Raw genomic sequence first — 14,487 nt, 5'->3', positions numbered from 1 at the left:
TCTTTTTGCAAGAAATTTAAGAGAAATGAAAAAGTCAGGAACATGCGGTGTTAAAACATTGTCAATGGTTCAAAGGTTGTTCTGTGGTTCTGAAAGCTTATTCCGATAAATAAATTAATCATTTTCATAGTCACCTCATTGTTAGCCTTAACTGGCTGCAATCTTTTATTCTGCATTGGCATTTCTTTGTCAAACGAGCTAACCAATGAGGTTACTTTGAAAGGCTTTCTAGAAATTCTATCATCTCCCAATATGTAACTTACAGAACTAATCTAAAAATAAATACATAAATAAATTTGGTAACTGATAAAGGAAAATAGGCGATTAAAAAATTCCTGGAATTGGTCATTAACACAAGATGACGCTGTGCTACTGAACAATTGGTTAACTTTTTAGATTTAGGCCAGTAGATCTTCTTCTTGATAATTGTTTGGAAAATTTGTATAAGCCAACTGAAAACAACTACTTAAATAAAATTGGGTCACCACGCACACTGAGAAAGATAAGCAATTAGGTTGGGAAAAAGCAGACAAAAAACTAGAATTTAGATAACTACAATTTAATTGGGTATTTGGGTTAAGTACTATTTGTGATTCTGGCAACTACAAAATCCAGCTATCGAGTTAAAAGATCATAGTGGGAAGTAAGGAACACACATAAAACTTTTAAACATGCATGCTAAATTATTCACATCCATTTATAATAAACAAGCAATTTAAACCAGCTTGTTTAAACTCTAGTTTATTATAAATATATATAAACATGGTGCTTCAGTTCATACCCATAAAAGTTGGCAGAACTGCAGTATGCAACTGATTTATTAATTGTTCATTTTAATCCCGTCAGCACGTTTTAGATAAAGATTGTGCTACCCGCAGTTGCATGTACATTGTAATATGCATCCAATTCTTTACCCTAATTCTAGCTTGAATCGTTTGAGCGCATTCACAAGTTTTCATGGAAAAAAATTGCACATTAGTCACTTACTTTACGAACTTTCCAATCAAGGTTCTTAATTTTACATCAAAAGTTTGTCCATGTATAGACAATTTATCATTAAAACAGCCATAATCTCCAGTCTGGAAAAAGAATAGGCTACATCAAATTCCAATCACATGATAGTAATAACCACTCCTTAAAAGTGAGCCAATTTTTAGATGTCTATCATCGAATTAATGTGATATGCCACTTTATTTTGTTTATTTTATACTTTTATTGGATATCATCTCATTCTCTCCAAGACATTATATATAAGGTTTCTGGGCAGTTTGAGTAATCATAAATGTGAATAATTTTTTTACTGGGTCATGGTACATGCTTCACCTACTTTTTATAAGCCAGTTTGGTATAAAACTTCACCAGCATTTATGTACTATAGCTAAACCTATACTTTTAGACTGTATTCCGTTTGGACAAAATTTCGGAATTACTAAAGTGTTAATCCATACTAAAAGTTTGTATGATGCTGCGTACATTAGCAAATGTACCAATCCAAAGACAAAAAATTAAACAGTAAATTGTTTTAATAAACATGGCAGAAACGTTTGGGTTAAACCTGGGATGTCTAACCTAAGGTCTAGAAAGCGATCCACTGACAAGTTTCATCCAGCTCCTAACAATAGTAGCAACTGTCACCATTGTGGGAAAAACTTACATGCATTACATCTTTCATTCTTCCAACAAGGCTGCACAGCATCAGCTGAACCCGCTGTGCAAGTGTGATCTACATAGGTAGGGCAAAAAATTTAAATTTTATGGACATTATGATTGCACAAGGTCTGTTTTCCGTTGATATTTGAAGCAGCTAAGTTGTGATATCTGAGGAAAAATGTCACTATCACAAGCCCGACAGAAAAGTACGTCTGTTCAATGAAAAACTGTGCGTGCAAAGATGCAAAAGTCTGAATTCTTTGTTTATTTATTATAAATTGACACTCAAACAACAATCTTTGCTTTTGTTGTTTATTATAATTTAATGTGACGATAAAAAAGTTCATTGTGCACGTTGATGAATCTTGTGTATGCATTTTCCGCACTTTCCGCACTTTCCACTATTGATCTCAAGCAAGGCAACTTTTTGGTCATAGTAAAAAGTAATGACATCATCAGCGAGTAAATGTAGGGCTAAGAAACGAAATTTTAATGTTATTATTTATGTACCGATATTTTGTGAGAATTATAACCAGAGCTGGGGTCAGGTGCAGAAGTGCACAACCACAGAATACATGGTATACTAGACCCCAAATTCACAAACTGTGACATCATATGCTTGTGCACTTCTGCACCAGACCCAAATTTTTTTGGCTGTTGTTGGATGTCAGGATTGTCTGAATATGAATGATAGGGTATAATGGTTACCTGGACAGGAAAGGATAGGCTAGAACTTTTCGTTGACAACTAGCCTGCAAAGATTAGAAGCACAAACTGACCGTGATGACGACCAAATCATGATGGGGACTAATGATGTTCGCTTCGGGAACTGGTGATTAAAGTAGGGGAAGTACCACTATCAGTGCCAGCAGGAACATAAAGATCTTAATAATACCCATTATTGCAACAAACGCCACAGAAACAAAACCAAATGCCGTAAAGAAATTGACGAAAAGCTAGAACTAACTTTGTTAACATTTGAGACAAACCCGAATCAAACTGAATCAATTTCACCACTATTGGTTTTACTTCTACTTTGTTTGTGTTCCTTTGTCGGTTTTCCATGGCGTCCCAGCTTGTTTACGTCTCACTAACTTCACGCTTATGCTGACTGAGCAGATTGATCTGTCTCCTATTCACAAAGATTTCCCTCACAAACATAACGTACAGGTACATAGGATACTTACATAGAACACGCTTATTCTATGCTTGTGTTGATTGGAGCAAGGTACTGACGAAACCGAAAAGTGCCCAGTGGGATTCAGCTGCAATATCGAACAGAAAGATAAGAACACCCATCATCACTTGGAGCAGAGCCAAGGCTGATACCGTTTTACTGTGCTTGCAATTATCACTTGGTCAAGTTTGTTGAATTGAAATTACATGCGAGTTGTTTTTTTATGTTTTTTGAGAGGATTTGAAATATTGTCTGAATATAGTGATGCCTGGAAAGGATACGCATTCATTGTATTGAAGTCAGATTTCTTGAAGATTGATCAACTTTTTTAATATCGACAAGCGTTGTTTGAAGGTCACATTGACCACAACTTTTTACTAAAAATCTACAAACGAGTGGGATGGAGCTGACTAATCTGATTGGGACCTGGGTTGACTCGTAATCCGTGCGCTATGATCATAGTAAAGGAAGTAGCACTCGCAAACACAGCGCGAATAGAATAGGCTAAATCTAAGTGTACAATTTTCTATCAGTGCCTTAATTCTAAAGTAGTGGCACACCTGTCTTTTTGTTTCCTTGTTTAATTAAAATTCTTTCGTTAACCAAGCTAAAACAACTCTAAATTATACTCTTGTTTTTGACAACAACAAAAATCTTTCCTTCCAAGCAAACAAGCTAAAAACATCTGAGTATTGAGCTGAGTTGGCCTGTATCCATGAAGAGGTTTGTCTTGAATTAATTTTGTGTTTGTTTAACGTAGCTCGCTCGCTCGGTTGAGTTAAAGAAACGTACAATTTACATGCGAGAAATTTGTTTTAATCCAGTAAAGCGTTTTACCTGCCTGTGACAGGGAGAAAGAGAGTCTCCTTTCTTCAAAATAGTAGAAAAAAGGCTGTAGCCTACACTGCGCTTGCTGGTGTATAAGCTCAAAATCATTCGAGCTTAGCATAAGTACTCTCTCGTTCGCTTTCTAAGTGAGCGTAAACGGCTCTACCAGAAAATCCAGCTCAATTCGGAGTCATACAACTTTTGCACATTGATTTCTGCACATTTCTTAGCAAACGGAGCAGTTTTTATGGGCATTTATTTTGATGTTATGTACGGAATTAAAGCATATTCCACGATTTTATCAACACGTTCCAGAGTAGAAATGTCAGTGACTAGATTATTAAAGTAGCCAAAAACCTTTTTTTCGTTCAAACCATTAAGGTGTAACTTGAAATGAAGTTTGTTTGTCTACGAAAATGTTCGTGCCGCCGCCAAACGAAATAAATTTTCTAACATTTTAAACGTTTCATTTTAACAGAAACGGTGTTTTGCTTTCCGTACGGCTTGCTTTCAAGTATTAATTGACTTGACTTCATTTGAGTGGTATTTTCCAAATGACTTGACTGGAGTCACTTGTTTTAAAAGACTTGACTTGATTTGAGTTTTAAACGGCGGCCTAAATGACTTAAGTTTTGATTTGCGACTCGAGTTAGATGACTTGCTTACGACTCTGTGAGTATGTTCTAATATTGCAAAGAATTTGATGTCAATAAATTAACACTTGCAAAAAAATAGAATAAGCTTACCCTACTTTTGTCATAACCATAAACAGCCAGAATAAAAACGTTGTTTTGAAGCAAATTCTTTGAAGCGTTTTGAAGACAGTAGCTAATATTTTATGTGTATATGATCGAACTTAGGAACCAAAAGTAACAAAACTTTGGAAAGTAGAACTAAAAAGTATTATGGAATATCTCGAAATATTTTTTGTAAATTTTAAAATTTTACCTGCCACAGAATAAGTATAAAATTCTTTAACTGATGGTGTAACTATGGTTAAATTTAGCGTACCGTTATCGTTACCATTAGCCTATCATATAAAAATGACTTGGTTTTTTTCAGTGCAAAGGCATGACCACTTGCGAGCCGTCAAGACCAAATTTAAAACGGTAATTAATCTGGTTATGACATACAGAATAATGCCAGCGAACCTTATATTTCTATTGTTTTAATTGATGCTTGAACAAGTGTATACAAAAACGTTTTTTTTCTGTGGAAAAACTTGTCTTTTATAGTGATCCATTTGGCTGCATACTGCAAATACTTTGCAAAATATTAATATGTCGTTAAAAATGAGATTGTTTCCGTTTACTTAAAAATATTTTTGCCAAATTTTTGCACTTTTGCCGTTTCTTTTTTTCCAACACAGCTTGAAGTGACTTAATTACACGCCACAACCGAAAAACGTCTGTCTGGCATTACTTTTGTATACTGTATATCTATTCGGCTGGTGTCACTAAAGAGTAACAACTCCTTTGCATCTATTAGCTTGGTGTGCCGTGTGGGTTCATGACTTCAAAAAAATAAACACTCTAAATTACGCAGGCAATAAATCACAGTAATAAACTTGTGCAAGCTTAAGCAGAGTTGTACATGAAAAATATTAGAGCTTCATACTGTAGATATTTAAAGTACACAGAAGTCTGCAAATAGTTTTTCTAATAACTTACTTATTGTTGAGTCGTTGACTTTTCATTTATTTCTAAGTTAGTAGGAGCCACAATATTCTCCTTCTTGTTTTAGAGATCTTTACTTAAACTTCGAAAAATTAACTGTGTATAGCTTAAGACGTGCGGTTAGAAAGGACAAGGAAGCGCAGCCTCACTTGGTAAAGTTGAAAAAAATAATTCAAAAAACCACGATATACCAACCACACACAAATAATGACGATTTTCATGATATGCATAAATACTCTAAAGTTAGAGCAATTCAAACCATTTCTGATGACCAACAACTGGCTCTGCCACACCCAAGATCGAAGCATGTCGCGGTACCTTGATTTTAGCGTAGTGTTTCCCAACCTTTATTGAGCCACAGCACATATTTTACAGTGAAAAAATCATATGGAACACCAGAAATTATTATATGAAACATAAACTTGACCAGATATTAAATCGGAGGCTTCAAACTTGGCTCACTTTTTTATGTTTTTAGCACATTTTTACTTGAAATAGTTGGCAACACTTTACTTTCAGGTATACTATACCCATCACATTTTTTTACGGACTAGTATACACATAAGTGAAAATTCTGTATGAGCTTTACTGTGCCATTTTCATCCAATGGAAGAGCAGTTGAATGTTCTGCCTGTCAATCAATTGTCAATCAATCAATCAACCAATACAATGATGCTGCTTACATAGATAGACAAAGGAACACGCATTATTCTGTCGCGGCACACTTGGTGATCTCTCACGGCACACCAATCTACCGTGGCACTTTGGCTGGGAAACACTGTTTTGTAATATATATTTAACATTCATATACAGTATCCTACAGGTATAACCGTATATCCCTAAAAACGTAATATCTGTTTATTTTCATGTCCAATGTTTTATCCCTTGAATTGAATACAACTGGAAAAATTGCTACAAAAGTTTAGTTTGGATTTTTATTACGATGTTTAGATTATTTCAGCGTTGCAATTTAAAGTAGGTAAACTTAATGTATGGTGTATGGTTATTAATGTGTAACGAGCATACGAAATAGTCCAAAGTTTATAAATGCCAGATTGTATTTCACTAGGATGAAAGATCATAAACAGCAGTTAATTATGCAAAGCTATACACTACATATATCTCAGGCTACAAACGAAGGTAGCCGAAAAGTAGATCGTCACAAGAAAGGTGAAGGTGAAAAATATTTTCATCTTTTCATCAAACTTAAGGCAGCTTCAGGTCTGCATGCGGCCGCAAAAATATTCGACTATAAAGTGCTCAGGAATCGGTAATCTAAAATTGATGAATTAGGTAAAGGAATGATAACAAAAAAGCAGGCGTCTATGCATTGCCAAGTCACCAACTTTCCCATTTGTCTGACCACTCAATTTCAATCAACAAGTTAACAACAAAGGCCACGAGGTCATCCAAAGTACGGCAGTTGAAAATGAGCAAGGATGAGAGATTAGGTTTCAAGAAGAGTTGACGGTTTTTAACGCTCCGACAAGCAAATAGTAGTTTTCGCTTATTCAAGTTACTTAAGGTAACTACTAGTTGATTGAACGTGCCCAAGTAATTAAATAATTTTTTAAACTTGGCTGCCCAAAAACACCCAGGTATAGAAAATATTTCCAATCACTCACAAACACAATGCAAACATTCCAGAAGTCTCATTGTGAGTTAGTGTTACAGCGATCAATCACGTTTAGAGTTGCCCTTTGAAACAGAGCCCTGATTTGACAACAAGACTAATAGCGCGTGCCTTTGAGCCACATGGGCATTGCTACATTATTAGATTAGCGTGCTGTTTTTTTTTCAAGGCAAACTGTCAAATGAGCTTGCATATTCCAGACTCTAATAAATGTACCAAGACAGATTGATAGCTGATGTAAAACTAAACCGAATCAGGGAAATATTGGTCATGGAGTGAGAAAGGCACTTCGACCACGACCACACAAGTCAGGCGCGGTCATAACAGTTCGTAGTGCGCAGGTCACCTTCCGTCGTTTTCGGTGAGTCAAGTGACGTCAGAATTAAAATGATCTTTTTGCGTGTCGATCGCCAAATCACTGATTCATTCAATGGCACTGGCCACATTTTGCGATGTTTGTCGCGATAGGCGCATTCCTGTGCCGCAGTAACGTGATACCACACGGCCGCTTCTCTCACATACCGATTAAGGGGATTTTCATTCCTGCGGTATGTTTGTGCAATAGACAAAACAATCCATTCCCGTACTTTTCTATGCAAGCGAAACCTTCCCGCGAAATACATTTTGGCGTGGGCGATGTATCAGCTTTATTCCTTTATTTGTCGAAGATCTTGCTGATGTTGCGAAAGTCGTTATAAAGTGTTTGTTAAATATTTTAATTGCCTCTTAACTGCCACCCCACTTACCTAAATGTTTGACTTATAACTCAAACTGCATGTCAACAAGTAAGTTATAGCACAAGGGAAAAAACCAATAGCATTAAGATATGTTTTTTTTCTATGTATTATCTTATTATTACATCGACATTGGTATAATTGAAGCATTTTAGAATCTAAATTTTGTATGATGTATTTTCAACTCAACTTTAAATGAAATGAGTTTTAACAAAACTTAATTTATCTCGGACTCCCGTGATATTATCTTGTAAAAATATTCTTATCAGTTACGACATTTTGTAAATCTTTACAAAAGTTATAATTTTATCTACGTCGACTGCATTATATAACAATTGACGTATAGATAATATTTGGTTTAAATGGTGCGCTTATTCCAAATTTAATAGTGAACGCTATCGAGTAAAAAGATAAAAACGTCTGCCCGGCATAAGGCATTATAAGTCGTTGAAATCATCAGTTAGCTGTGTTCAGCTTTATTCTCTGAAGTCGCCTTAGATTACACAGTTAACGTTACATCTGCGCCAGAATCCGAGCTGGCGTAAACCCTCATCACGTTTCGGGGTCCTTCAAATAAAGCCGGAATAGAAAAAAGGGATATTCAGTTGCTCGGGTCGTCTAAACTATTTTAAACCGTGAAGAATAGTAACTTTTTTCTCCCAAACAGCAGCAGTTTGTCGAAATATAGTTACTTTCTCTTCGCAGAATTCGACAATTTATGTTAGTACCAGCAGTGGTCACAAATCTGACAAGAAAGTTTGGCAACATTTATTGTCGTGGGAAACTCAAAAAGCCACGCTTGTCCATAAGGCAAGGATTCAAAAATAGATTAGAGATAGTGAAAAAAATAGAATTCATGTTTTTCGAGGTACAAGTATAATTTGTTGGTAGTCAGTGTCATGACAGCCGTTTTATGACAGCGGAATTGCTTTAACGTTTTATTGTTTTCAATTCCCAGATACAAGAAGTGTAGCATACACAATTTCAGTTGCACATTTTTTGTAAAAAGACAGCTTTTGCAAGTCTAAAATTGTTAGTTATGAAGTCTATTCCCGTGTCTCCACCCGACGGAGGTGAAACGATCAGCTCGGAGCCTTGTACATCGCCGTCGTGCGATTTCGACCAAGAGATCGGCGCCACCAGGAAACCTCTGCGGACACCGAAGTGTGCCAGATGCCGCAATCACGGTGTGGTTAGCACCCTAAAAGGACACAAGCGTCATTGTAGGTGGAGAGACTGTCAGTGTTCCAATTGTTTACTCGTGGTTGAACGTCAGCGAATCATGGCTGCTCAAGTGAGTAAGATTGATCAAAAGTTTGAGGTGTCAAGCCATTTTTGTTTGTTTTTAATGATTTCCTACATTTTTATTTGTCTCGACCTACGCTATTTCTAATTTAATCATATACCTATTTTATTCATTTGTACTTTAAAAGTGAGGCTGTTATATTTTCATAAGGAACAACTCTTGTTGAAAACATAACAAAAATATTATCATAGTCTTTTGGGATCTCTCACCTCTCAAAATGAAAAAAAGCTATAGCTTCAAGAAGTGCAATATGTTGCAGTCGCATTTGCGTTCCTACAAACATTGGGTGGGTTCGAACTGTCGTAAATGATTTGCTCACGTATATCCACAACCCCGAAAATTCCTCTGCAATTTTTTTCTTGTAAGTTCATCTTTCGTTTATCGGGCTCGATAAACTAGCGACACGTTTAGGCAAACAATGATAATGACAAAATTGCTTCAGTAACTCTAAAGTTACTGTTACTCCACGGTTAAATAAGATTGTTATAAACAAATATTCAACATCTTGCTTACAAACAGAAAAGGTATACAAGAGTACCCGATACTTATTTTAGAAACCATGCGAATTAAAAGCAGTCATTAACCATACGTGAACCTTGAGGAGAGAATGTATTATTATACTTCATTTAGAAAAACTTCTTTAATCAATTATATGTGTTACATATTAGTAGCTTCAAAATTCCGCCATTTTTAAATCTGGGTATGTTTACAAAAACCTATTAACTTATATAGCGGAAAGTTAAACGGGAAAAAGCTCCCTGTCCTTATACCAATGACAGGGAGGGGATCGCATATTAATCAAGTCGAACCAATATATTGTTTATACCACCTGCAGGAACTTACTGGAAAGATAACTCAAAATAAGTAACTTAACCAAAGTAGCTCTCCATGAGAACTACGTTGATCAAAGGTCACTTGACACCAGACCACGCGTGTTATGCAGCAAATATGAGAGCTTTTCTATTCTCGGTATGCCCGGATATAGCGCAACTGATGACCTTAAGTAAGCAAAGGCAATTTATTTACAAAGTTGAAGTACCACTCCACGAGTTATGCGACTCATTTGGGGAATGGCAAGATACAACTTTTTAATTTTTTAAATCAGTGTATGCCATATATTTCTGTCATGTTCATATCGAATATATCTCCTTTTAAAAATTCGTTTACATATTTGGACAGCTTTGTAGAACGAGCAATTCGACATAGCACATTTGTAAATATTTATGAAAATTGTTTCGCTTTTGTTATTGCACTTTCTTTTTTCTGACAACGAATGCAAACACAAGGCGTTTGTTTATACCTAAACACCAAACAATTGACAATTAAACCTTTTATGCGGAAACAGAGTTCATATTTCAACCGCACTGCACTTGGTGCAGTCAAACCAAGTGGCCCGCTTCAAGTCGCAAAACGTCCGAGAAAAACTCACGTTCGGTCTGGCACACATCTATCGTGGGAACTGCAGACAAATTTTCAGTGAACAAACGATATTATTTGGACGTCGTGAGACCGGGGTAACCAATCTGTTTATAAACAAGAGAACCGATCAGTAAAACTAAGTGCACCATTCATCACAAGTGGAGCTCAAACTATTTAAGTCGCAGCAGTGCTATTTTTAACATAACATAATACGATATCTCAATACAACTTCTTTCCACACATTACAAACAATTTTGCGATATGGAAGGCATTCCTTTTTTACTAAATTGATCTTGGAAATAATTCTAGCGTTACATTTTACACTTGGTATAAACGCGCATTCTTCAAATATTTCCAATAATGATTTACGTTGCGAGAACAAAGCTAAAAGCACGTGTCTAAAGAAAAATATCTAACGCCCTGATCTGTAAGATCAAAGTGAATTTTGGACTCGCACTTTCTTGTCCATCTGTGCCAGTAAGGATTTAGAGATAAACTTCTTGCTCGAATTACAGCTGCGGTACCAAATAGAGTCAACAAGGAAAGACGATACGACGCTAACAGGGCTAACTTCATGCATTGGTTCGGTAGCGATCTCTCCGTCTTCTTAAAAGATCACAATCAGGGTAAATTTTAGCGGCGGTCAGAAACAAGCCTCTCTTGCCCCAAATGTATACGGCTCGCTTTGTGGGGGAGGGGGGCAGATTCAAGAGTGATGTCCTTTACTGGGCGCAACAGAAGGCCATTAGATAAGAGATCAAGAGATAACCAATACAAACAAGATGCTAACGTTTGACGTAATGTCCACTACAAAAGTTACCCATCAAAGGCGCCTGCATAGCCTGAGCCACAGATCTTTATAGTCCAGCAGTTGTTTCTCGTATCGTTTGGTGAGTCACTTGCATACCTTGTAAGCAAAATTCCGTCTAAAACCAGTTTCATCAAGGAAGACAGCTTACTGCCATGAAAACAAATCATTTCACACTTCTTTAAAATCTATTTCTCGTAAAAACGACCAAGTGAAGACCAATAGGAAACAGAAATTTCCTCAAACAACGTTACCTTTTTTACTGTAAGGCAAGGTGGCTCAAACAAATTTTTCTAGTTAAATAATGTTTTTAAATTGTAACATTGCCCGTAATCAAACTAAAATTGAAAACCATAAGTTTAGTGATGATTTACTGATGTTTTTTCCTGGAATTAAATGCTTTTGGTTAAAGATACAGTATACTGTATAGCTTCAGATGGGTTGCTGCATTTTAGTTATTTATCGAAATGCAAATAGTTTCAGTCGAAAATAAGAGATGCGATTAAGAGCATTTTCCATAAGTTTGCAGTATATTACCTACAATTTCTTAAATATTTTTAACCTTTAGGTTGCGCTAAGAAGGCAGCAAGCCTCGGACGTGAAGAAGGGTCTTCGAGTGGAAAGCGAAACAACGATGAATGCAAATTCTGATGTAAACCAACAGGGAAGTTACTCTGATGCAGGACTAGTCACAAGTGACGCTACAGCTTCATCGAGAGTCAGATCGAAACATTTGCGCAACATTAACGGCTTGTCAAAAAATGTCACCAGTGGTAAGCACATAGGAAACGGATGAGTAGAAACTTTTTATCCTGTATAACTTCTCAAACTGAAACTATCCTCTAAAATCCTAAATCATTGTGCCTTGTGTTGTTTGGAGGTATCATTATACGGTCAACGTTATTTTCGCAGGAATTAGCAAGCAGCCTTTTCAGTCGGGAACATCCGAAAAAGGCGTTCGTCATATTCTTCCACCGATGAGTGAGAGAATGAGAAAGAGAAAAGCCTTTGCCGACAAAGAATTAGATGACGTCATGATGCAGCGAGAATTAGCTTTGGGCTGTCCAAGCAACGGTCAGTTTGGACTTCAGCAACAGCTTCCGACTGATGGAAGCGGCCATTTTCTTTCAAACGCCTCCCTATGTCCAGCAACAAGCCTTTCTCCCTATTCAACTGTGCTGGGGATGGCGCAAAATCAAATGTCGTGTTTGCTTTCGTCTGCCAATGATGAATTTGACCCAAAAACTGCACCTTTTAACTATGTTTCCCATAACCACAAGAGACCATCTTTCTCTCCCATCAGTCCGAATAAGACAAACAAACCTCACTCAAGCCTAAGTGATGAAGAAATGCAGCGCTCTCCGTCAGAATCCGTTAAGCAAATTTCTTCACTGCCCAAAAAACGCGTTGTTCAGCAATTAGGAAGACCGGAGAGAAAGGTACAAAGCGTAGAAAATCCAACTCCCCAAGTTCAAGAACACTCTACGAATTTTAAGATTTTTTCAAAATGTGAAGGTAAAAAGGAAATGAATTTGGAAGAAAAAAGCGGTTTGAAGCATGTTACTACCGGTTCGCCAAATTTTGATCACAACAAACGTAAAGCGAGCATATCCGAGAATGGCACACGAGACAAGACAAAATCCCATCAGCAGAAGATAAACTTTTTGTCAGTGATGTTTCCAAACTGCAAGCAAGCTCGCTTGGAACAGTCTGCGGCTTCAAGCAACGATGAACTGACACAAGTTCAACAGCTGAACAAGCAATTACTCGACTACAAAACGGTGGAAAATCATCCCGTTATCGGTAATTGTGTAGATTCCAGGTGTTCTTCACTGGGAGGTGTGCCCAGTAATGCTTTCCATCTAAATCAAGCCGCATCTCCGTTCCTTGTTCAGCTGGGCGAGTACGAACGCTTTTTGGCACGTATTGCCATGGCAACAGAGCGAAGTGCCGAAAAGCTCTTTTACAATCAGTCGGCTTTTCCTTACTATGGACAGTCAATGAGGTTACCTCAGTCTAGTGTAGCAGACTATAACATCTACGGCAAACTTAGTCAAGCGTCCTATTTACCGTTATTAGGTCATCATATGCCAGAACAATATCTCAACCAAATGGCAAATTATGCTACTTTGCTGAGAGAGCAGGGTGCGAATAGCTCCTCAGATGTCTTAAACGGGTTTCCTTTCCAATATAGCGCAGGTGTCCTCACGGCAAAAGACCAAAAAAGCCCAGACATGTCGTCGAAAAGACGACGAATCAGTTCCTTACACGATGAGAGTAGCGTTGTCGATAAAAATAATACGAATGTAAGATCGAATATGTCGTACTTGAAAAAAATTTCTTCCTCATCAACAAGAGGCGATTCTGGATGTGGATCTTCGCCTGAAATATCCTCGTCGCCTTCTCAGATATCAGCTACTTACAGTGTGAAGTTGCTAAAGCAAGAGTATGCTGAAAACTCGGGCAGCAACCGAGCCAGTCCTGAATCTTTTCCTTCATGGCTACAAGAAAGGAAACGAAAACAAAATGGAGTTTCAGTTGTCCACTTTGATTATTGCGATAACACTTATCCTCAAGACCATAAAGCCTCCTTACATTGCCCCAAACAAGGATTGTCCTGCAAGTGCAGCACAAAAACTAAGCTTACCCCTTTTACAGTGCAGTCTATCATTGGTGAGGCAAATGCTTAACATTTATAGCACTATAATATTTAATTCATATTAAGAATCACTTAAATCCATTCTTGTTCGTGGTATGCAGTATTATAAATTTATAAAATACATTTCTTTTGTTCTGTAATTCCGGCGATACCGTGAGTTGTCAATGTCTGATGTAATTTCTTTTTTGTCTTTTACTCCCTTTACAGACTGTCGTTTTTTATATTTTATGGTATTTTGTATCAAATATCTGATAAGACTGCCGAAATGTTTTCGCATTTTATACTTAATAAAAAAGATCATTTAATTACAAAACATCCATTTGGCAAGTTTGGCAACAGCAAGATCAAAGCGGCAATTGTAACAAACCTGTTCTTTATTATGAGATTTATAGGAAAGCCGCATAACGTTAGATGCAGTTCAGGATATTGCAATAAGTATTACCACCGTACAAAATTTCAACGAAGACGGATTGAGGGAATAAAGTTTGTATTATATAAAGGTGTCTTTTTCGCAAAAAATATTACGATCAAAGCCTAAACGACTGAATAAAGTTACACAGAAAATCAAACAAAGCTTTCATGTACCGAAAGCTACTC

At 36.8% G+C, this 14,487-nt stretch overlaps 1 protein-coding gene and 1 long non-coding RNA gene across 2 annotated transcripts; one reads left to right on the top strand and one right to left on the bottom strand.

Moving 5' to 3' along the window:
• Positions 1 to 1,908: 1,908 nt before the first annotated feature.
• Positions 1,909 to 3,070, bottom strand: LOC143460590 (uncharacterized). The gene is made up of 3 exons (XR_013117910.1): positions 2,618 to 3,070; positions 2,359 to 2,479; positions 1,909 to 2,124 (listed from the first exon to the last, which is right to left on the bottom strand). It is a non-coding gene; the product is annotated as an uncharacterized LOC143460590 (long non-coding RNA).
• Positions 3,071 to 8,660: 5,590 nt separating this feature from the next.
• On the top strand, positions 8,661 to 14,193 carry LOC143460962 (uncharacterized). The gene is made up of 3 exons (XM_076958666.1): positions 8,661 to 8,992; positions 11,800 to 12,004; positions 12,144 to 14,193. The coding sequence occupies exons 1-3, from the start codon at positions 8,738 to 8,740 to the stop codon at positions 13,919 to 13,921; spliced, it is 2,238 nt and encodes a 745-aa protein (XP_076814781.1). The 5' UTR covers positions 8,661 to 8,737; the 3' UTR covers positions 13,922 to 14,193.
• Positions 14,194 to 14,487: the final 294 nt, after the last annotated feature.

Source organism: Clavelina lepadiformis, chromosome 5 (genome assembly GCF_947623445.1).
Source record: "Clavelina lepadiformis chromosome 5, kaClaLepa1.1, whole genome shotgun sequence".
NCBI classification, from domain to species: Eukaryota; Metazoa; Chordata; class Ascidiacea; order Aplousobranchia; family Clavelinidae; genus Clavelina; species Clavelina lepadiformis.
This window is presented reverse-complemented; position numbering and strand designations above follow the sequence as displayed.